The following is a 24,716-nucleotide window of genomic DNA, read 5'->3' as shown; positions in this document are numbered from 1 at the left end:
TTTAGATGTTTCTCATGCTGCCTATTGCTCTATGTCACATTATTAAATAACTGACTGTTATGCAATACTTTTGCAAAGCTTTTATATATCCTTCAGTTATCAAGTGTCTAAGAGCTTAACAGCATAGAAAATGGGACCAAACTGCCTCACACAGTTTCCCACACACAGCTTTGCCCAAGTTCTATGACTTTGTTCATTCATCCATAGCGCTATTCCCCAGTTTCCACCAGGAACTATGTGGATCAAGAACAAGTTTTCTACTTAGCAACAATCTGAAATACCAGACAGAAAAAAAAATCTGCTCTATAGATTCCGGGTGAGATCATCAGTTTTTGCAGGATAGAATACTACTTATCCCAGAAATACCACTAGAATTGGTGTTCTAGAGTGATCTTTTCTTCTATTTTGGATTGTGGATTCATGCCTTTGTTAAGCCACTTTTCAACTCAAAGGTCAGTATCATCAATTCTTTATCTCAAGTTGAAAAGAAACCAATGCATGTTCTTAATACAGTCTTGCTCTTGACTTAAAAGATTCACAGCTCCTGCTTGTCCTGCAAAAAAAAAAAAAAAAAAAAAAGTCCACTTCTTTCCTGCTTCCAAATTTCAAATGTCCTGAATGTGTCAGTTCTTTCTATGTACAAAGAGAGTCTACAACACAATACTAAAATTGTGCATAACACTACAGAACTTGGCTTAGCCTATTTTCAATTTCCCACAAAATTTGATATGCCAGAGAAGAATACTAAGCAATTATGTCTGTAACTCCTGGTGCTGAGTCACGCATTTAATTCTTTTTGAATTAAGAATGGTCAGGAATCACCATGCAAATTAAAACATACCAGTTAAGCTTCCTGTTTTTCCACACAGTTCCATGGCCAGGTTCTTGATTTCAAGAACAATTCAACAGAACAACCATGGCAGGAGTTATTTTCTAATTCCAGATAAATTGTTTTGATCACAATCTGATGTGTATCTATGAAAACACTGTAAATATCCGAATGTTTTTAAACTAAATTATCAGAAGCTTTGGAGATTTCTTCTTTCTCTTTATTGTGTATGAGCCCCTGCTATTTCAAAACAGAACTGTAGAATATTCTTAGTTGGAAGGAACCCACAAAGACCATGAAGTCCAATTCCTGGCTCTACACAGAACCACTCAAAATTCAAACCCTATGCTTGAGAGCATCGTACAGACACTCGCGTGATCTTGAGGAATGTGGGGCTGGCAAAGAGTGGGGTCAGGACCCTGAACTTTGGAAGAGCAAACTTTAAGTTTTTCAATGGATTGTTGGCCAAGATCCCCTGGGATGCTGTCCTTAAAGACAACGACGTTGAGGAGAGCTGGCTGCTCTTCAAGGATGCCTTTCTGAGAGCATGAGAGCTCTCCATCGCTCTGAATAATAAATGGGCAGAGGACGTAGGAAACCAGCATGGCTTGGCAATAACCTGCTAGGCATGCTGAGGGCAAAGAAAGGTGCGTACAAGCTCTGGAAACAAGGGTGTGTCACCTGGGAAGAATACAGGGATGCCGTCTGGACTTGCAGATGTGGGATCAGGAAAGCCAAGGCACAGGCAGAACTGAACTTGGCGAGGGCTGTGAAAAACAACAGGAAGACATCCTACAGGTACAATGGCCAGAAGAGACAGGCCACAAAATAAGTGTACCTCCTTTGGTAAACATAAAAGGAAAACTGGCTTCAATGGACAAAGAGAAGACTGAGGTACTGAATGAGTTCTTTGCCTCGGTCTTCACTGGCAGCCAGGATTCTAGTATTTCTCACGTCCCTAAGCCCTGCATCCCTAAACATCTAGGTGGGGACCGGGACGGTAAATCCCCCCCCAACGTAAGGGCAGAGGCCGCATCATGAGACTGAATGCATACAAGTCTATGGGGCCGGATGGCGTGCATCCAAGGTTTTAAAGGAGCTGGCTGAGGTGGTTGCCAAGCCGCTCTCCATCATATTTGAAAAGTCCTAGCTGTCAGTGAGGTGTGGATGACTGGAAGAAAGGCCACAAGAAGGGACCCGGGAGACTACAGGCCACTAAGACTCACCTCTGTGCCTGGGAAGATCATGGAACAGACTGTACTGGACGACATGCTTGATCACATTAGGAATGAGCGTGTGATCCAAGACAGCCAGCATGGCTTCACCAGGGGAAGGTCATGCTTAACCAATTCGCTGGCCTTTTATGATGAAGTGACAGCATTGGTGGACAAGGGAAAGGTGACTGATGTAATTTACCTGGACTTGAGCGAGGCCTTTGACATGGTCCCCCACCACATCCTTATCTCCAAATTGGAGGGATGTGGATTTGATGGGTGGACCACTCAACGGATAAGAAATTGGCTGAAAGGTCGCAGACAGAGGGTGGTCATCAATGGTTCTATGTCCCCAGGGGTCTGTCTTGGGACCGGTGCTCTTTAACATCTTTATCACTGACATCAAAGACAGAATTGAGCGCACCCTCAGCAAGTTTGCTGATGACACCAAGCTGAGCAGTGCGGTTGACACAATGGAAGGAAGGGATGCCATTCAGAGGGACCTCAACAGACTTGAAAGGTGATCCTAGGTGAACTAATGAGGTTCTAAACAGCAAAGTGCAAGATTTTGCACTTGGGCCGGAGGAATCCCAGACATCTATACAGACTGGAAGGAGCAGTCCTTGAGAGCAGCCCTGCAGAGAAGGACCTGGGGATCCTGATGGATGAAAAGCTTAACACGAGCCAGCAGCGTGCTCTTGCAGCTCGGAAAGCAAATGGTATCCTGGGCTCCATCAGAAGAGGGGTGGCCAGCAGGGACAGGGATGTGACTGTCCCCCTCTATTCTGCTTTTGTAAAGCCCCATTTGGAGTATTGTGTCCAGGTCTGGAGCCCCCAGTACAAAAAAGATAGGGAGGTGTTGGAGAGGGTCCAGAGGAGAGCCACCAAGATGATCAGGGGGCTGTAGCACCTCCCCTAAGAAGACAGGCTGAGGGAGCTGGGCTTGTTCAGTCTGGAGAAAAGAAGGCTGCGGGGTGACCTCATTGCAGCCTTTCAGTACCTAAAGGGAGCCTACAAACAGGAGGGGAATCAACTCTTTGAAAAGGTAGATAACAGCAGGACAAGGGGAAATGGCTTTAAGTTGAGGGAGGGAAGATTTAGGTTGGATGTCAGGGGGAAGTTCTTTACAGAGAGAGTGGTGACACACTGGAACAGGTTACCTAGTGAGGTTGTGGATGCCCCATCCCTGGAGGCATTCAAGGCCAGATTGGATGAGGCCCTGGGCAACCTGGTCTAGTATTAAATGTGGAGGTTGGTGGCCCTGCCTGTGGCATGGGGGTTGGAGATTCATGATCCTTGATGTCCCTTCCAACCCAGGCCATTCTGTGACTCTGTGACTCCTTGAACTCCGGCACTTGGGGCTGTGCCCACCGCCCTCTGGTGCAGCACCTTTCTCAAACCTTTCTCTAATCCCCAGCTGCCCCTCCCCTGACAGCTCCATGCCGTTCCCTTGGGCCCTGTCACAGTCACAAAAAGCAGGGCTCAGCGCTGCCCCTCCGCTCCCTGTGAGGAGCTGCAGCTGCTGTCAGGCCTCCCCTCAGCTCCTCTGCTTTGTGCTGAGCACATGGAGGGGCCTCAGCCACTCCTCGTGTCGTAGCACCTACACCCTTCACCATCTTCGTAGACCTCCTCTGGATGCTCTCTCTGATTCTAAGATTCATAGTATTAGTAAAGAGTTTCAATCTACATTTATAATATAACTCAAAACGATGAATCCTAATCTCTCCAGATATTGTTTAGTTTTGCATCTGCTCTTGTGAATACATACCTCCTACCCCCTGAACTGGGATTAGTATTAAAATAGTAAAAATTTGAACTCAATGTCCCAAAGGTAGTTCAAGCCAAAAGGAACTGAATGCTATTTTACTGTGAAGAAAGAATACTTGAAACTTACCTCTGAAAGGACAAGAGGGAATTGGTTTTAAACTGAGACAGGGGAGGTTTAGGTTAGATATTACAAGAAAGTTTTTTACTCAGAGGGTGGTGACACACTGGAGCAGGTTGCCCAAGAACGTTGTGGATGCCCCATCCCTGAAGGCATTCAAGGCCAGGCTGGATGTGGCTCTGGGCAGCCTGGTCTGCTGGTTGGTGACCCTGCACATAGCAGGGGGTTGAAACTAGATGATCATTGTGGTCCTTTTCAACCCAGGCCATTCTATGATTCTATAATAAATAATGAATTCTTGTAAATCATTAATACTCAATTTTTCACTTATTCTGATGAACTAGAATTGTTTTCCAGTAATTTTTTCCCTCCCAGTGAAGGCAAAAATAGAGATATTGAATAAAACATGCATGAGAACACACAAAAATCACATACACACAAAAGATTTGTTGCACATTCTCACAGGTAAATCTTTATCTAAAACGACATTAAAGCTTTCTCATCATTATCTCCTTTACATTCTCTTTCAAGCAAGCATATATATGATTGATCAGTTACTTTACTGCCACTCTGAATGGAGATATTTAGCTTGTTTTTACATGAAAAGGAAGCATTTTATATGTCACTAGGTCAAGAACTTTTTCAAGCACTTCTAACTAATGGAAGCTATCACTGTCTTGAACATTTAAAACAACACCTATGTAGAATATACAGCACAGTTCAGGTATTTAATAAGTTGTTTCAGTAGCTTTTGCTCTGTCAATTGCTGTAACTGAATCTATTAGCTTCTATATGTTGATGGTAAACTACTTTATGTATAGAAGAATAATTGTTCCCACAAAAAAAAACCAGAAAACCATTAAATAAAGCTGACCAATCAAAAGAAAATGGCTGCGCCCCAAAATGTGTGTGACAAAAGAAAAAAAAAAAAAGCTTACAGAATCATAGAATTGCTCAGATTGGAAAAGACCTTAAAGACCACCAATTCCAACCATAACCTGACCATACTACCCTAACTCTAAGAACTCTCTGCTAAATCATGTCCATGAGCACCACATCCAAACGGTTTTTAAATGCATCCAGGGATGGTGACTCAACTACCTCCCTGGGGAGCCTATTCCAGTGCTTAACAACCCTTTTTAAATTTTTCCTGATATCCAACCTTAACTACCTTAACTACCCTGGTGCAACTTAAGCGCATTTCCCCTTGTCCTGTCACCTGTCACCAGTAAGACCAGCCCTGCTCTTGCTGTAAGCGCCCTGCAGTTATAGGAAGAGAACAATAAGGTTTCCCCTCAGCCTCCTTCTCCCCAGACTAAGCAGCCCCAGTTCCTTCAGTAGCTCCTCGTAAAGCATATTCTCCATGCCCTTCACAAGCCTTGTTGTCCTGAATATGAATACAATGATTAATATGAATATGAATACAATAACCCAAGAAGGATTTGAAGAGTCACTTCATTCTACAGAAAGTGAAGTTGCATGGCATCTGATAAATGTCAAATACATGAAATACCTTATGTCCAAATTTTTAAAGTAGCATCATCTAAATTATGAAAAGCTAAATACTATTACTTATTATCTAATACCTGCTTAGCCATTTTCCTTTTCAGCCCCCAAATACATGCCCCTACAACCTTCTAGGATGCCTAGGATTTTTTGATGTTTTTTAATTTTTTTTTTTTTTTTAAACATAATCAGTGTATTTTGGTCTATCCCACAATTGATCTTGTAGATTTTCTTTCTCTCCTTTTTTGTTTTTCTCCCCAGAAGAGCTACTTGATGCAAGTCATTCCCACATTAATTCAAAGGAGGTATCAGACTTAATATCCTTGACTGTGTCCTTCTAAAAATCAAATGGAAAAAATCTTTCAGAAGTACAGAAGTTTAGTATTGCTAAGTGAATGTAATAAAAGCCACATTCTTTGTACTTGACCAACACTGGACAGAAGCCTCTGAGGGACTGTTACCTCTTGTAAGAGTCACTTCAATTACATTTCACTTCAATCTTCATGCAAAATAGTGCCAAAGGAGAAGAAAATCAAGGGGGACATTTCACATAGTATACAAAATTTGTATTTTAAAAGATTTTAAAAATATATATATCCACTGTTTACTGTGGTATTTCTAGAATGTTTTTAAAGCATAACATTGAAAAATAAATTCTGTCGAACTCTGTAGACAAATCAGTGACTTTTGTTTAATTTATATTATTTAAATTATTAGTACTTTCATCAAAATTTTCAAGAAATCACTAAATAGCAAAATATAAGGTTGAAGATACCACAAGATACCCTATGTTATGTGTTACTACAGAATTAAGCATAGAAGATCCTACTTCAGAAACACACTTGCAAGTGTATATGTTTAAATACAAGCAAAACTGAGAAACTGAGACTTAACCAAAAAGGTCAGGTTGAAGTCAAGACACATTAATATTCAGAAAGAAAATCCTAGCAAAGCAGCATCGAAAATAAAGTTCACTGTCAGTATGCACATCTGGCACTAAAAAAAAAATAATTAATTAATTAAAGATCAACCTTTTTTCCCCTCTTTTTTTTTTTTTTTTTTCCCAATTTCACTGACTTTGAGCTGATTCATGATGCCAAAAAAATACTGAAGACAAAGCCTAGACAGTGAGTTGTTTAAGGCCTTGAGGCCTCAAAGTTCATTATTCATGCTTATATTTATACCTTAAGCCTGACATTTTTAAAAAATGATACATTGGAGTTCTTCCTTCTTTCAAAAACGTAAGTTTACCACAATGGAACATATAGCCCTGTATTATGTCTGGACACCACAGGGTATGATGGATGTGTCCTCAAAGGCTGTCACACTTCTTGCCCTGCTGCCATGCATGGTGAGAACTTATTAAAAGACTTTCCACAATGCAAAGAAACAATTGCAGTAAAGTTGCAGGTAATCTTGTAGAAGAAGCAGCTGATCATTTGTACCATAAACACAAACTGATAAGACTCTCTCCATTTTATAAGCATATGATCAACATTCTCCTCACATATCTTGAGCTGGAATTACTTTACCTCATTACAGAACAAGCTTGCCTTTGAAGAAACTAGGTAAACCGCCTTCTCAAGGGACAAAAAAAGTCACTTCTGTGTTGAATCGAGCCGTTGCACCCATCCAGTTTATGAACCCAAAGTACCTATTTTTCTCTGCTGATCCTGAAATGGTTCTGTGCACGGGTTTGACAATCACACTACAGAGGTTACATTCAGATACATTAAACTTCCTGATTTTATTATCAGCCTCAAAGTTATGTGGTCCAGTGTGCACACACAGAATTTCAACACAGAGGAACAATATTGACACAGCATATGCTAATTTGTATAAGGAAAAAACATCTGAGGATTTAAATCATTAACAGCCCACTAAACTCTTCATAATTGTCATCAAAACATATGTCAAATGATACCTATACAAATTTTCTTTGTAAGAAAGAGCTCGATGAAAAACTCAACATAAGCCAGCAATGTGCACTTGTAGCCCTAAAGGCCAACCTTAACTTGGGCTGCCTCAAAAAAAAAAAAAAAAAAAAAAAAAAAAGCATGATTAACACATTGAGGGAGGTGACTCTCTCCCTCTGCTTTGCTCTGATGAATATCATCCTCTGTTCAACTCGAGAACCCACAGCACACAAAATACAAGGAGTTTTGAAAACGGATCCATGGCAGGGCCACAAAGATGACCAAAAGGGCTGATCTAGTAGGTGTCCCTGCCCATGGCAGTGGGGTTAGAACTAAATGATTCCAAACCATTCTCTTGATTCTACAATCTTCAGCAGTGTCAAAAGAAAAAACAAAATAAACAACACGACCTCATGAATGTGCTATTAAAAAGAAAAAAAAAAAATCAACTCATTCATCTACCTTTTTTTTTTTTTTTAATAACGATGTTGTTAATAAGCAGGTATTAAGCACAAGAAAGAAACACAGTTTTTCCAATTAATAACAGCAAAATCATGCCTCAAAATCATGCCTAATTTGCAAGCCTTTATTTACACATACAGTCTACAATTTTATACAAGTTATTGAAGCTTATGTAGCATAGAAGTCTTCAAAGGTAATTGAAACTATTTTAATGTTTACCTTACTCTTCAGCTGTTATGCAGACAAAAACAGAAAAGGATTTCTGATGCAACTAAGCATTCTTCAAAAAACTTCAGCTCAATCTTTATTCTGAACAGGATATACTGAAGATTTTCATACTATCATATTTTCATATTATCGAATGCACAAAGGACTCAGTGTTGTAACTGCAGCAAAATAATCCCCTTCTGGAAATGACCAAAATGACCTATCATCTATAAGCCATAATCAGTACATTGGGTCACTGGGACTCTGTATTTCATTTTCTATAAATTAAGTTTTACACAATAAATCAAGCAGCGAGTCAAAAAGAATCTTCTCAAAGACTATTTAAGTATTCAGTCTGGAACACTCACTGATTTATTCTGAGGTAAGGGTTAATAAGATAACCAACAATTCACAAGTGGAACAAAGTATTCCTCAAAGGGAAGGCTTTGTTTATATTCCTAACACAGTATCAACTGATACTCCTGAGAGACTACAGAAAGATGCATTAGGCATCTAGAGTTTACTTCACATGGTCATTACCTTTCCACATTCACTCATACTATACCATACAGAAAATAATGTAACATTGTCCAAAGCAAGGAGATGAAATCACTGTTGTTTGGCGCTAGAATGAACATAATATTCTCCATATAAAGAGCTATTATGCAAGAAAGAGGAAATAAATTTAGAATATCCAAATAAAGTTCTATCTGATACAGAACTGGAACAAATGCACTAACACAAATATTATGTTTCGAAATCTCAATCTCAGAAATCTGTTCTCAAATAGCATTTAAAAATCTCAGAAGAAAATCTCTGTAAAGGCTCAAGAAACTATTATTATCGATAGAAGTGAAGTGTAAATATTCTTAGTATTAATACAGTACTACTAAGGACACACCGATGTTAATTTAACAGTTTTCTTCAACATAAATACTTCAACACAATAGCTGAAAAGGCCTGCTGGCTTAAATTTATTCTGTTACTTGGGATTGTATGGACAACTGTATAATTTCCTACATAAAAAACATAAATCTAACCCCATTTAAAGTTCTGTTGCTTTCTGACATCAGTTCAGCCTGCCACAGGGACTTGAAGCACAGAGTGGATAGGTATTTTTTCTTGTTTTTACCATACAGTTTCTAAATAGGAAAAAAAGACACTGTGCCAGTTTTCCACACTTAGAAGCCAACTGCCTGTATCGGCCTTATGCATGTATTTATTTCTGTTTTTTGTTCCTTTTGTTTTTAAATTGCAATCTAGTATCTCTTCAATGCAACTTTGCTTTAATGATAGACATCTGAGTATCTATCAAGTAACCCCACAAATCAACAAGCTACTACAGGCTCTTGTTCGTTGTCAGCAAAAATGCATAGGTATCAGTGGTGACACCATTTTGGAGACAACATTTTTCCTGTGCCAAAAAAGTCTGTTTTGCAGCTGAGAATTTGCTCTAAATGCAGCTCTACTGTATTCTTTCTACCTGTCGTAGTTTGCAGAGAAATAAACGGGGGCATTACTTTTAGAGTGACCAATGTATATAACGACCAACCTGTCCCATATATAACAGCACTGTAGTGTGATAATCTTCACGTTTACCTCTATTGCAGCTGTTACAGAACACTAATAGATCCTACTAATTGCACAGTACTTACTTTTTTAAATTGCATATAATCCTTCATAATATGGATCTCAAGTTTTCTAAAAACTGCAATTTTTTGTAGTTTTGTTCAAATTTGTCTATGATTTCTATGTTGTTAACAAATAGGCTTTTCTTAAATATTACCTGTCTGTTCAAGAACTGGTTCCCTTAAAAATAGAAAATCCCACTCTAGTGGAATCCTACAGAAGCACGTACCTTGACACAAATCCTTCCTTAAAATTGACAAATGGACATAAAACCTGGAGTGCTTCAGAGTTCTGCCAAACAAATGCAGTTTTTCAGTGCACTGAGAAGAAAAGACCATTTAATTCCTTTCACATGCAGTGAGTTTAGCCTGATGAAATTTCATCCTTTAATCTTTCAACAATAGGCAATGACCCACCTCAAGCTGCAGAATCTCAGCTTGATGGTGGACTGGATTTAGCCACTAACCTGCTGGTGACTAAGTACAAAGCAATATAGTGGCAAATTACCAATATAAACACAAAGAAAAAGAAATAATAAATTGAGGTGTTTAAAACTGCAATTTACATCAACTGTAAAATACATGTAATACTTGGAAAATACATTGACCCAATGCACATGGACAACACTCTACCCTAAACAGACTGGCTAATCTAAACCATGTCTCAAATGGAAAACAAAACAAAAGTCCCCTCTCCATTATCTGTAACAGACAACAACATCAGAAAAGCAGACAATGAAGTCTCAGAGCTGAGACCTAAACTTGTCCTGATTAGCATCACCTTTCTCAAAAATCTCCACTCTAGACAAAACCTAACATTTTAAGTACTGCATGGAAACCAATTATCAACATTTGAGATGTTCCAGTCAGTCTTTGTCCCAGGAGTTATTTCCAGGAACTTAACTTGTGATATTCTGCCTGATCATAAAGAATATCAATTGATAAGAATATCTGATAGTAATAATAGAAGGACTATTATTAGATAAATCATATTAGTAAAACACAGTTTCCTGTTCTATCAGTTACAGTTACTAGCTAGACATCACAGAGAGCCCCTCTTACTTGCTCTTACTTTCCAGTCACTGAAACATTCACATTCATTAACAGTCCAATATTTGAAATACAGCTTTTGTATTTACATAAGAATATTTTTCTCTAGACTTCCAGTTATTTCTCACTGCTTTTGTATGAATACCGCCTTCATACGTCAAACGTTTTTGTTGTTTTTTTTTCCAATTCTTAACTTTTTTTTACACTCATTAATCCAAGCACAGGTTAATTTATTTTATTTACTGCCAGGTCTGCTTCTCAATTCTCACTCCCATTCTCTTGTCCCATAAAAACTCATTATAAGTTATTTGAACTTCGCTTGACAAATTTAAAAAGAGGATCACAGTCTACAGAAGAGAGAGCTAACAGTCAATTCAACACTGTTTTGATGGGACAGACTAAATTGCAGCTAATCAAATTCACAAGTTGTAGTTCTCAACACAAGAGTACTTGACATACCCTTGTAGACTACTTCTCAATAACTGTAGCATCAGTGTTTACTAAGACACTCATTTGCAATTATAGTTGACAATAGCACACTTCTCAATAGAAATGTATTTTCAGTTCTTCATTTTAAAGAATAAACATTTTAATAGAACTCGTAATTCAGGAATTACACTTAAAGAAATAGTGCACAAGCACTAGTTCAGCACAGGTCACTCTGGAAGCAATGCCTCCTATTTCTTTCCATGGAAACTAGAACAGATATAAAGAGCATGGTAGCACTATTTGGTAGAGCAGATTCTCAGCTACAAAACACTCTTCTTAGGAATGTCACCACCATTTCACAATACTGTGGAAAACCAACAGTCTCAAAGATACGACAGAGACTGAAGAAATTATTATTTCACAGTAACAGGTCCTCCTGCACCACTGATGTTAAACCGGCATTGCACTATCCAAAATGAAGTACTCATGAAGCTGAGAATAAAGCTGCACAAATTACTAATATCTTCATTCTTGATACGAAAATTAAAAGTTATCAGTTGTTTGTGTACCTGAGGTAATCCTACTAAGTAGCATCACTGCTTAAAGAGTCCCTATTTTCTCTATACTGTTATTTTTAGTCAAGTTTTAAACATTCCTTGCTATATAAAATTGGATATGTACTGCATAATGAATTATTCAGAAGTCTGCACAGAAAAGGATCTGACTCGCTTATACAACCAAGCAACTATGCTACAGAAGGATCTCCAAATGAAAACAAACATTAGTTGTTGTTTCTTAAAAACCTCTGCTCTTCTGACATCCCCCTCAAATGTTCCAGCACCTCTATGCTTTTTTCCCTTCTCCATTACTGAAATCATTGTTTAATTCATTTCAAACACTGTATTTTGAAGAAACAAGGGAGCCCAGGTAACAGTTCTGTTTGTTCTCAACACTGTTTGGAGTGTCTCTATCAAAAATAAAAAACAATTAAGCTAGAAACTGCAACTAGCCTAGGATTATCTACTGCAAGCAAAAACATTTATCCCTCCTACAAATACTTTAAATGCCAAAACATGTGAAGATAAAAGAGAAGTTTTTCAGTGTATTTTATAAACTGGCAACATTATAGGTAGGAGTGCCCAACTTCAGGATATCAATGAATTCACTACCACAACGTTCTCAGACAAAAGTATAGCTCCATCTAAGCATTCAACACTCTTTCTGCCTCCCAGCCTTCTCTAACTATCCATTCACTTCAGTAGTTGTAGTTCTCTTTTCACTAAGGGGCCTCTATTAAAATATAAATAACAACTAGACAAAAAAGTCAACAAATTTTAAAATAGTTATTTAAAATTATATAGAGGAATGAATCATTGTCTCCACACATATAATTTCAAAGCACTTCACTTGCAAGTAAACACTTAAGATCAAGACTCAAAATTATTTATATAGCAGGCTTTATCACTGAGGAATGTGTCCTAGGAAATTCTTAAAAGCAAGGTGAAATAGGCATACTCTAAGATCAAGGACATGCAACCAGTTCCTGCTTTAAAGCTGGATGTGTTTACCTAAAGACCTGAAGTTTACCTGAAAAAAACCAAGGTTGATGAGGAACTGGCTAATTAGAAACACAGCCAATCAGCTTCCTAGATTCCCACTTCACAATATCATTTCTCTACTTAATACTATCATATAAATCAGTCTCCTCTCAACAAATAAAGCATTCACTAATAAGTCACATCACCTGCAGTATAATTCATATATATTTCATACTGAAAGAATATTAAAAAAAAAAAAAAAACAACTTGATAAACAGGATTTTGAAAGCCTGTTCCTCAATTCAACATTGATGTCACTCAAGTCGAGCATTTATGGAATTACAATCTAGCCACCTGTATATCTCATGCTCAACTCCTGCTTGCAAAATTACATCACACTACACTATTTTTGTGTGCATGGAAGAGAATTTCAAAATTGCTTTCAGATTTCAGACACTGCAATATTGCTACTCCACAAAATGCACAAGATCCACTCAAACTGTCTTTCCACATGTTTTGAAAGCACTGTTTTCCCAGGATTACCTCAAATCAAGCAGCAATGCTGCACACTGCCTAAATCACAACTGACTGCCATAGGAGCACTGAAAACAGTAGGCCTACCTACCAAATAAATAAGCAGCACTGAAAGCAGTCATCGCCACCTCCAACAAAATAATCTTTTACCTTAAGCATTAGAGACAACAAGAGTTGAAACAACTCTAGGAACTCTTTCCACTTAGACATTTAGAACAAAGATATAGTTTAACAATATCACAGAATAGCTTACAGTCGAAGGGACCTTCAAGATCATGGAGCTCCAACCCGCTATCAATGACAGAGTTGCCAAGTTTATTTTATGAGTGCTTAAAATATAATAGGGAAAGCTTTCATTGGTTTTAATGTGTCAAAAATGGATACGCCCCAATTTGTTTCTACTCTTCCACTGATGAAAGACAGAATGTATACAAAAGACATTCAAAAAAATTAAGTACTTTTTTCCCCCCAGAAGAAATATATTTTCATTTCGTTTAAAATATTTTGCATTAACCTTGGTGTTGTTCCTTTGTTCAGCTTCTTTATAATTCCAATTACTTTGCTTTGCCTCTAATGGTTGTCTTGTGGGTCTTGTGAGCCTCACAAAGCTTCTTCCCAGCTGAACAAGGAAGTAACAAAACCTAACAGTAAGAGGAAAAATTTCAAGAAAGAGATTGAAGGAATCACTACTACTCACGGTAAAATTGCTAGAAGAGATATTCAAGAATGAGAAAATTTTGCAGTTACGGTTGCTAATTTATTTTATTTTAAGTGGCTTAAAGTATGCTGGTAACTAAAAAAAAAAAAGCAAGGAAGAGCAATGTTGTTGATTCAGTGTAACTTCTACATCTACCACTTCTGAGTGTGACAACAACATACGGCAGAACTCTTCAGAAGCCTTTGAAATTCACAAAAAATGAAGAAGAGTTTAGTAGCATCAGAACACAAATTCAGGATGCTGAAATGCAACCTGACATGTTTTCATGAAAGAGATGACAAGAATCCCAGTTTAGAATCCCAGCTGACCAGCAGCTGTCCTCATTGTTTGTTAAGTTCCCCAGGGACAAAGGAGTAACCCATTAATCTTCCTGAAAACAATCTTAAATTTTAAAATGCATACTCTGAAGTTATTTCTGGCAGGCTCTGTAAAATTAGAACAGGCTATCATCTGTTGCACACAAGGAGCTACAAGGAGCCAACACCAAGCTGGAGGGAAGGGGCTGAGGTTAGAAGTCTGTCATCAATTTTGGGGGAGGTGACTAGAGTCTGCTATTACAGTACTGACAGGTTTTACATAAATACAGACAGCATCCAGAAGTCTTAATTTGTAAAGCTGCCATCCATGTAACTAATTACAGTTCATCCTAATTAGTAGATTAGCAAGGTAAAAATCTTACACCCAGTTCAGCCTGTTTTTTGAAGAGTCTATCTCCCTAAACTATCCTGAAGCATTCAATTTACTGACTGGAGTACTACATGAAAGACATGAAAAGGAACACAAACCAGATATTTTGCTTTAATCCAGGGAGCAACCTGAACCTTTTCTAGTAATGGCTGTGTCATTACCACAAATATTTCAGATTGCTCAGTCCCAAATACAATCAGAACAACATTTAAGCAAATGCCAAGAGTTCTGTATAAGAAGGCATGTCATAACCAGCAACTACTCCAAAACTCAATTACTGCAGTGGGGACTCAAAATGGGCACTTTTGATGATTTTGTAACGAAGTGTTACCTCCTTTGAAAGTACCATATAAAAAATAAAAAAATAAACAGAACAAAAGAAAAAACTTAGTAGTACCACATTTTCCTCTTTTATTTCCCAAGTAAAAAATATATCGCTTTAATAGCTTTAGTGTTTTTTCAAATGCACAAATAGGACAATGTGAGGTGTACACATGAAAAACAAATACAAGTATAAATCACAAGCAGCAACTTAAGCGACACAGCTCTTCTGCCTAAGGTCGCTTTTCCAAAGTAGGCCAATGAATACATAGATTATACCTCCTGAACTATTGCAAGCTGCACAGTAATCGAATAAAGTTAATGTGACCTTTAAGAAAAATCAGAGCAGAATCCAGCCTTGAAGAAAGTTAAAAATACATTAAGTAAGCACAGTGGCATGCTGCAGATATTGTGTTAATGCTTTGTATAAATAAAGAATTACAAAATGTTAAGACATAACCAACTAGGAAGTCCTATGTAACTACACTCACACAAAGCAAGAAGACTTTCCCATATTCTCATCCTTTCTACATCAAACTACAGGATTACAGAGCTTGTTTCATAATTTTATATAAATTTAACTATATATGCACTTATATTTAGAAGTTTCATAAGCTGATAAAGAAAGCTACAGGTGACCTTCACACTGAATATCCAGAAAAGACACAAAGTGCAAAGAAGGTTCTACATACAATTTTTACATTTAGACTCTGCAACCTGTTGGTGTAATGGCTACAACACACCTTGTGAACCAAATAAAACCATATAACCTATCTTCTTTTATTTTTGTGTTAAATGAACAGTAAGTAGAATCTAAAGACCAGAAAACTGGATATTTCACAAAGTATTTAAATTAGCTCAGAGATGTAGTTGGACTTTCCTGCTCCCCAACAGAACAATAAAGTGAGGGTCTGTAGTGGAAACGCAAAGGCATGGATTGAACCATTAACTGAACACCTGGTGTGAAAGCAGGGCCAGCCCAGGGGAGCTCAGGTGCATGCAATACCTGAGTAACCAGCAGGGGTGGAGCCAAGATCCGATTTAAGACCTCATTTAAGGGTTGGCAGTGGAGGTAAAAGTATCTTGCTAGAGATCCCTGCTTCCTTGAGCCCTTCTGAAGGTAAGCAGTTTGTTTCCTTTGTTTCTGTGCCCACAGCTGTTGCATCTGAGCAAATCCTCACTTCCTGCAGCCTAGGATCCAGCTTCTCTGCTGTCACTGCTGTGCTTTCCAATGCATTATGGGGTCACAAAGAAGAATGTAAAGATCAGTGCTAATGATCCAGCAATAGTCAACCCCAGAGCCAAGTGTAACATTTTGTTGCCATTGATAACAGACATAAATATGTTCTATCTCATAGTTGAGATACATCTAGAAACAATGTTTCCTGCATTATTTTTAACGTTTTTCTAGCAATTTGCCTCAGGTGAAGCGTATTGAAGCAAACCAACTGATTCCCCAGAAAAAATCACAACAAATTTACACAAAACTTAGCGTTCATCAATTAAAAGTCAGGCTATCAAATTCTCCCAGCTGGGATGGGAGTGAAGGAAAAAAGCAACTGAGCAGGAAGCCTTCAGGAACAGATGCCACAGATCACCACAACTGAGGACTAGATGGAGTAGCTGTCAGAATTCACCAAAAACAAATTTTAGACTTTATTTACATATAATTTGAAAAGCAACTCTGTAAACATCTTCAAACTACCTCTAAAATGCAGTATATGCATTTTAATATGATCCTTTAGAATAAGCTCAAACTTAGGCAAGCTTACTTTATTATCAGAAAAGCACAAGCAGTTTAGCATAGTTGTATTGCTAGTGAGGCAAGCAGTTAAAATCAGTTTAGGTATGCCTATAAAAGAGAACTCTAATAGTATACTGTATGTACACTATAGGTAAGTTCAGAAGAGCATATTCAGAATAAAATGAGTATGTAAGGATTTCAGGCTCCAGCAATATTTTCCCCCGCTTCAGCCATCCTTCTGCCTTTCAGTGAAAGAGCTTAGACATTTATGTGGATATAGTTAAACTGCTTAAATTGAATTGTAAACACAAATTATTCAGAGTTCACTAAGACTGGGGCCCTTAAACTGCATAAAAACAAGAAGGGAGCTTAAGTTAATCCCCACAAAACTGCCGTTTTAGCATATTCAGAATGTTCTTCAGAGTAGAACAAGACGTTTCATTCCTGTTAAAATAAGCTTTCCAAAATGATAAAACAGTATTAGGCTCAGAAATTGTATCTTTTGAGATTACCAGAGGGAGTTGGGCAAAACTGCTCACAGAAATCCTGTTTCTATTTTACACCCTTTCAGGCTTTAGAAGGAGGCTGGGAACATTCACTGCTTCAGAAGTAACATCATCTCAAGCATCGTCCCCTGGAAACACTTCAGAAGGAAGTCTTGAATTTGCCAGCTTAGTCTTACCATCGCAACTGAAATTAATTCAAAACCCTTCAAGTATATTGTAGCTATCCAAAGTAAAACAATAAACATAATGCAACAGGCAAAGATTTGAACATTTCTCTTACAAATATTAACAAAGCAAGACTACAGAAATCCAAAGAAAGGGAACAATGGGATGACCCAAATTTTTTGAAAGTATTTTTGTCCTGTAACATTTCACTCACATTCCAATATACTGTTTTATTAACTACTTTCACAATTTACCTGTCTTCCTGGCAAACTTCCTCAGCAGTCATACATCTACAGTCTCTATGTGGAAGAAGAGCTTTAAAAGAAATGTGCCATCCCCTATCACAAGAATATCCCAGATGCACACAAAATGTAGCACCCAGCAAAATTTTACTTACCAACTCACCGAAGTTGCTGAAACAGCACCAAAATTTTGCAGAATGGAAAGATATATATTATGCTTTACCAAGGCAATGTATTAAACTACTCCTTAAGCTAACACTAAACATGTTTTACATTAGGAAGTATCAACAGTAAGGGAGTTATACTGTTTAACCTAAACTAATTTAGTTAAGCACAGCTTATGCCCAGACAAGTCCTTGCAAGGTAAACAAGAAGTTCCTATCTCCCACTTCAGGAAAACTCATTCTGTGAATTTGTCTGCGTGTCTACACTCTTCACAATAAACAGAAGCAGCACATAAACTCCACCCTTTTCTTACTTTCTATACTTACCTCTTGAATATATAAATGGTTACTATTGCTGTCCACCACAAAAAGCCCAGATGGGCAAACTCAGGAATCTAAGCACAGAAAAGCTGAATCAAGCAGTATTTTGCCAACAAAGTTCATATTTCAAATCTAAGTACGTAAATAAATAAACAGAATCTCTATTTGTGTTCACATTTTCTATCTTGTCAAGCTTGGGTTGATACACAATACTTTCGATGGTAGAATTTTTCAACAATATCTTCACTTAGAACATTAGTTTTGTTTAAGCAGAGACTTTCTGTGGAGAAGGTGTGTGGTGTTAGTTGCTCATGATTTTGTGGGAGATGAGTTTTGAATGCTTCTTATTTCTGAAATATCAGAACTAGTTTGATTCCAGATGATTTGCATCACAGCAGGTACTTCTGTGGCTCTCTGAGCTACTTACAGGACTTAGTAGGTTATTTATCTGCAAGAAGTATATCTGAGAGTCAAAGCCTATTCTAAAATGTACTAAGTTCTCAACATCAGAGAAAGAATCTCAAATTTCTTTCTGCAGTTAACTACATACCAAAATGTAGCTGTAGATCTAATAGGTGACAGGCAAACACTAAGTAAGCCATTTACTTCCTCACTGACTTTAAAACTGAAAGACAGAAAAGCAGAAATGTGAACTTTCAGATTTCACATGCTCAGACTTCTTTCATATACTTTTCCTTCTCTGACCTTCCTTTTTGAAAGACATAAAGTACTTGTTTCAAATCGTTTTTTCCAGACTAAAATAAGAACAATAAACTTATGCAAAAGGACCTGTTGCTGCTGATTCCACAATAACTATCACAGTGCTCAAACAAGCAACAGAAGAAAGCTGAGTCACACCTGGTCATTCCCATTCCAGATCAGCTAAAACAGTACTAAAGGTTTATTTTTTGACAAGTATGATGTTGTGGAAGGGAAAAATGAAGCAAGACATTCCACAGAAGAGTGAAAATAAAATCCAAGTAATTTAGCTAGATGACTAAAGTCTCAAGGATGTACAAATGCAACAGTGAATTCAGGTCACCATTACAGTCACAACATTCAGACCGTGTTTTCTTTCAAAACTTGTGGTATTTAAGGACATTGCCAAGTAAAATTGGTGATTATTTTTTATCATTGCAGTATCAAGTAAAGGTGACAAAACAGAAAAAAAACGTTCCCACACCTCCCTGAATAGTATTCAAAACAGCTGCCCTCAGCAGCAAAACCAAAACTAAGGATTAGTCAGAAACAGAAGAGGTGTAAGAAAAACTTTATCCTTGTGTGGAAGTTGTCATTTAGACTACAGAGAAGGAGAATAGTCCTGTAACATCCTATACACAAGCAGGTTCTTCTCACAGGATTAGACGGCAGTTCTATACCTACTGTCCCTATGGTATAATGTCATTTAAAATAGATTTGGCTAACATATTTTGTCTGTGAACTCACTGAAATTAAGTATTTAAAAATATGTTGCTTCTCACTTTTCCCATGTACTTTTTAAAATTTTCCCATGCTCAGAAAAATTGCAATACTGGTTTGCCCAATTTTTTATTCTGCATTTGCTTCATTTAAAGCACATCATGGGAACAGCTGCTTAAAAGAATCTTTTCAAATGAATATGTTACTATTAAAATATTTCAATCAATTTAATAGATTTACAAAACCTGATTTACATTCAAAATGTATGCTATGGAATTCACTGCACTTCAAAAAATGGGCAGGAAACTTATATCAGAGGAGAGAGGGCAGGAGCAAGTTTGTCACCCTCCTCTATCCAAAGCTGCCTGCTACTCCTGCACTAACCTACGTTTAATTTGGGAACATAACACTTCTTCTCTTGCTTTCACTTACCCAAAAGTAAAGAAATAGCTTCTAAATTTCTTTCACTTGTACCTATTACTCTAGTTTATCTACACTATTTCTTCATTATGACATAACTAAAAAATGTAGCATCTGCAGAGTATGCGTAAGGTGTCCAGCTGCAGACACCAGCACCTGGAACAGGAAGGGTGCCCTTGTTAGAAGCTCAGCAAAGCCATGGATGATTCACTTACTGTTCACGGTCTCTCTCTTTCACCAGACCTACAAATGTTTTGAAACTAATAACTCAGGCACGGCTGGGCCATGAACTTTTAGCTATTAACTTTCAGTGAATGTAGCTATGACATCTACATTTTTGCTTCTATCCAGCATAGTACTACCATAGCCTTGGTACAGATGAGTATCTATCATTTAAGCTCAACTGATTCACAAATATTTTATTCCAGTCTGAGCAGCAGTTTCTGAACATACTAAGCAAACACACGTGGCTTAACTTCCACTGAAAAAGAAATCAATTCAAAAACAAAAGTGGAAAAAAGGCACCTTCATTAGCCCCAAAGACAGAGCATGTACCTTCTTAGATAAGACGGGTAGTAAAACAAAAAAAACAAACAACAAAACAACCATGTACCTGAAAAACTCAAAGCCACAACTTCAACCTCTCAGGAAGTAACCTTAAAGAAATATTCTTCCTGTTCTTAGTGCCAGAAACCAGTCTGCACCGCACTCCTGGTGCCTGCTCCAAACTTGCAACTACTTTACTAACCAAGTTTCAGAGTAGTACCCAAAAAGCATACACTAGTCTCTGCTCTCAATGTTTTATCAGGGAGCCTACAAATATCAAAGCCCAGGGATGTTTAGGGAGAGATAAATGCCCCCCACCTATCACTGTGCAAAACTATGCTTACTCTTTTTGCTCTCTTTCTTCCTTCATAAGGTGTTCTTTGCTAAACCAGGCCTAACTTCCAACAGAAGTCAGAGAGCAGCAGTTCTAAGCTAGCTTGCACTGCAGTGCTCACATTAGCAAAGACTGTAATCCTCTCAGCCTAGAGGATATTAAAGCCAGCAGCTGCTGCCTTCAAAGCAAGTACCACTTCCAACCACTTTTTGTTTTTATTAAGAACTTCATTCCATCCTCCAAGAGGAGATGCCCAATCCCAAGGATGACCACACTGACAGTAATGTAATTTATTTAGCTTACATCCTACTCACACACAGCAGTAGGAGCACAGAGCTTACCTCCAGACTACCGCTTGCCTGCAGATAGTTTCCAAGGCTGCCCTTCTAGCCCTGAGTATATCTACAAGCAACAGCGATCCTAGAAGGGAAGATACTGGAACTTCCCGTCCTGTAATTTCTGGGTGTCCCCTTTAATGCCATAGCTATCTCCAAATATCTCAGAGCACAAACAGCTTTTGAGCACCCAGTCTAAAGACAGTGGCTGCTCTTCTCACAGCAGTCATGCTGCACATAAGGCTGTTGTAACGAAACCGATGACAGCACATTCATCTCTTGCACTTCTGCAAGGAGATCAAATAAAAGGAGTTTAGGGTAATACTAAGTTAACCATGAACAAAAAGTAGATACACTCTTTCAGTGTATGTGATATAAACCTGAACTATATTTAACTTATAAAACAACAACAACAAAAAAAAAACAACAAAACTTTAAGCCAAGCAAAAACATGTTTCTCAAGCTGCAATACACCTTTGATAGCTTGCAGCACATTGAGCTGCAGGATGCAGGGCAGCATGTCAATAGGCACATACAGAGCTGCTGGCCCATACCTCAGCAGCACTGCACCATTTCAGGAGGGCACCACATCTTCAAGTTTACAAACTCTGCCACTTGGAGGCTGGTACAGTTGTGTTCACTTTCAGTATCACTTTGAGGCTGCCAATTGCTTCCTGGTCAGAAGCGAGGTCCCTTCCCTTCTCACAGCCTTTTAACGAGGAATGCAGACATCTCTTAAATCTACTTCAAAATCAGCTGAAAATAGACAGGCTCAGCTTCTTGTTTGAGATAAGACCTCATGCATACATCTGTGACATAAGACATCACATCTTACGTCTTTTTCTCCACCAACAAATGCCAAAGTCCAGAAAAGATGCAAATACTCATCTACTCAGACAGAGAGTTACAAAAATATGAAGAGGGGAAAAAAAATAAAAGAAAAAGAAAAGAGAGCAGATAGAGCGTTCTTTCAGTATTGCTAGTGTTATCAGAAGTAGCTGCCTGCTTCTTTTTTACATTTTTTTCCTTCTGCGTCTTTACATCAAGCAGTTTCTCTTTATTGAAATAAACTTTCCTCTTTCTTAAACTCTTAGGAGCACTTTAAAGAACACCCTAACAAGTTATGCTGTTTAAAACCATCATCAAGATTATTTCTGTGCTCTGAAAGTAATGTCTTTTATTTTATTATGCTGGCCCACAACATCGGAGGCGGATGTTGGTGCTAGGGGAGCAGAGGTTGAACCTTCCTACTAAGATCCTGTTACATCTTGCTGTCGCACAACAGATGGCAGCAGAGGGGCAGTCTGTCCAAATGGCGTCTGACATAGAAGTGCGTGCGAAGCAAAGGTGTGGAACTGGATTTCTCCATGTGGAAAAAATGGCATCCACTGACATTCCTCAATGCTTGCTGAATGTTTATGGAGACCAAACAGTGGATGCAAGCACAGTGAGGCAATGGGTGGTGCATTTCAGCAGGGACGACAGTAGGTTACCACTGCTGGTGCAGATTTTTATGAGATCACTATGCAGGCTCTTGCTCACTGCTGGCAGAAATGCATAGCTAAAGGTGGGGACCGTGTTAAAAAAATAGTGTTTTGTAGCTGAGAATTTGCTCTATTAAACAGTGTTTTTCTGCTCTTCATGTCTGTTGCAGCTTCCTTGGAAACAAATAGGAGGCATTACTTTTGGAGCAATCAATGTAAATTTCTTCATTGGCCTCAGCAACATTTCTGTGACTACTGCATTCTTTAAGAATCACTGTTTTCCCACAGACTGTGCACCACATGAAGTCATAATCCTTGGTGATGACAACTGTGTCCACAGCAACCAGCTATGATGTAACAAACGAGACGAACCACTCCTGGCAGAGGGACAGCATCACAAACCTTTCTGGCAGACTCTTAGGAATCTCAATTAAAGTCTCAATAAAACGCCTGTTGACATTTCAACGTGGAAATATTATCTCATAAAACAACATACTTCAAGAGAAGGTAGTGTTGTCTTCACCAATCACCATGCTCCCAGGCCTTTTCAACTCCATTTTTAAAGACCTTTTCAAACCACGAATTGCACTACGAAAGGATTTCAATCCACTTCACTGACTGAAGAGAGCTTAGTAGTATCTGAAGTAGTTGCTAGAATAAATCTATCCAAAATCCCTCCAGAGATCTCTAACGAAAAACATCCAACTTCTGTACCATTGAACCTTCAGATGTTCAAAGGACGCACAAAATCAGCTGTATGTGTACAGCAGGCAGATGTTACACTGATACGAACATATCACCACTGATGGTGGATGTGTCAGGTTACTAAGTGTGCGCATTTACACCTCAGCGCTGCTGATCACAGGAGTGTGGCAGATGTGGGATGTAACACTGCCTTTCACCAACATTCAGCTCTAGGCAAAACACCTCCGCATCAGCATTCAGGCCAGCAGAATGCTGGGGCTTTGAAATACACTTAAACGCGTTCAGCTAACTTGTCTGATCTCTCACCGGTCCTACGACTGCATTTGAATGATGAATTTCTATCACGATGCACCCAAATGCAGCTAAGCCAGCCGAAGCAGCTCTGTACCGGAGGGCGGCCGCGCTGCCCGCACACAGCCGAGCCGGGCGTAGCGCTCCTCGGCTGCAGAGCCGAATCGCACCTCGCGCCCAACGCGCCCGCGCTGCCCATATACCACAATGCCGGGCGGCACAACGCGTGTGCGTGTGTGATGAGGGTGCTGCCCCAGCGGCACCTGTCGTCCGTTAACGGCCCAAACTCCCGCCGCGCCACCTCAGAGCGAGCGCTGAGCGCACGGCTGCGGGCAGAAAGGGGGAACGCGGCGACAACGGGAAGGGGACGGAGCGGAGGCCGCGCCCGCCGGGAGCACCTGGGCGGCTCTTTGTTCCTTCCCGCTCCCGCCGCCTCCGTACTCACCCACGGTGGCCAGCGTCTCCAGGTCCTCCAGCTTGTAGGCGGCGGGCTCGGGCGCCGAGGGCGAGCCGGGGCCAGCGGGGCTGGGGGCCGTGGCGGCGGGCTGAGGAGCGGCCAATCCCGCCGCCGCCGCCGCCTCGCCGCCGCTCTTCGCCCCCATTTTGGCCTTGGCGGCGCTGAAGGCGTCCATGGGGCCGCTCAGCGCATGGAGGGCGGCGGGGCGGAGGCGGACGAGAGGGAGCGGCGGGGACGCAAAGTTTCAGTTTTCAGCAGGCGGCGGGGTGGCTGCGCCCCGAAGCTCGAGCCCGCGCCCGCTGCCAGTGCCTCGGAGGGGACGCGGAGCCCTTCAGCATCACGAGCCGCCGCGCACGCCCGCCACCCACAGCAGGAACAGCCGCGCAGGCAGACAATGGCGAGGGAGAGCCCGGGCGGGCCGAGCCTGGCTACGCCGTGCTGTGCCGCGCCGTGCCGAGCCGCGCCGCGCGACACGCCGGGCAGAGGGGCGGGGTCTGCCCGCCGCCGCTGCGGCACGGGCCCGCAGAGGGTGGCGGGGCGGGGGCAGGCGCGGTCCCGGCGCTCGGCGGGAGCGCGGAGCTCTGCCCTCGCTGCGGGCGCGGCTCCGGGGAGGCGTCGCCCGGCTGGGTGTCGCGGAACTCCGGCGCTCTGCGCTCGGT

At 39.9% G+C, this 24,716-nt stretch overlaps 1 protein-coding gene across 1 annotated transcript in view; it reads right to left on the bottom strand.

The window, feature by feature from the left end:
• PRKX (protein kinase cAMP-dependent X-linked catalytic subunit) overlaps positions 1-24,234 on the bottom strand; it is a 56,920-nt gene extending 32,686 nt beyond the window's left edge. The window contains exon 1 of the mRNA XM_085212819.1: positions 24,046-24,234. Coding sequence (XP_085068945.1) covers positions 24,046-24,232 — 187 coding nt within the window. The 5' untranslated portion in view covers positions 24,233-24,234. The remainder of the gene's footprint in view (positions 1-24,045) is intronic.
• Between the last annotated feature and the right edge of the window lie 482 nt (positions 24,235-24,716).

Source organism: Meleagris gallopavo, chromosome 1 (genome assembly GCF_905368555.1).
Source record: "Meleagris gallopavo chromosome 1, MGAL_WU_HG_1.1, whole genome shotgun sequence".
NCBI lineage: Eukaryota > Metazoa > Chordata > Aves > Galliformes > Phasianidae > Meleagris > Meleagris gallopavo.
The sequence above is the reverse complement of the archived record's forward strand: the minus strand, read 5'-3'. Positions and strand labels throughout refer to the sequence as shown.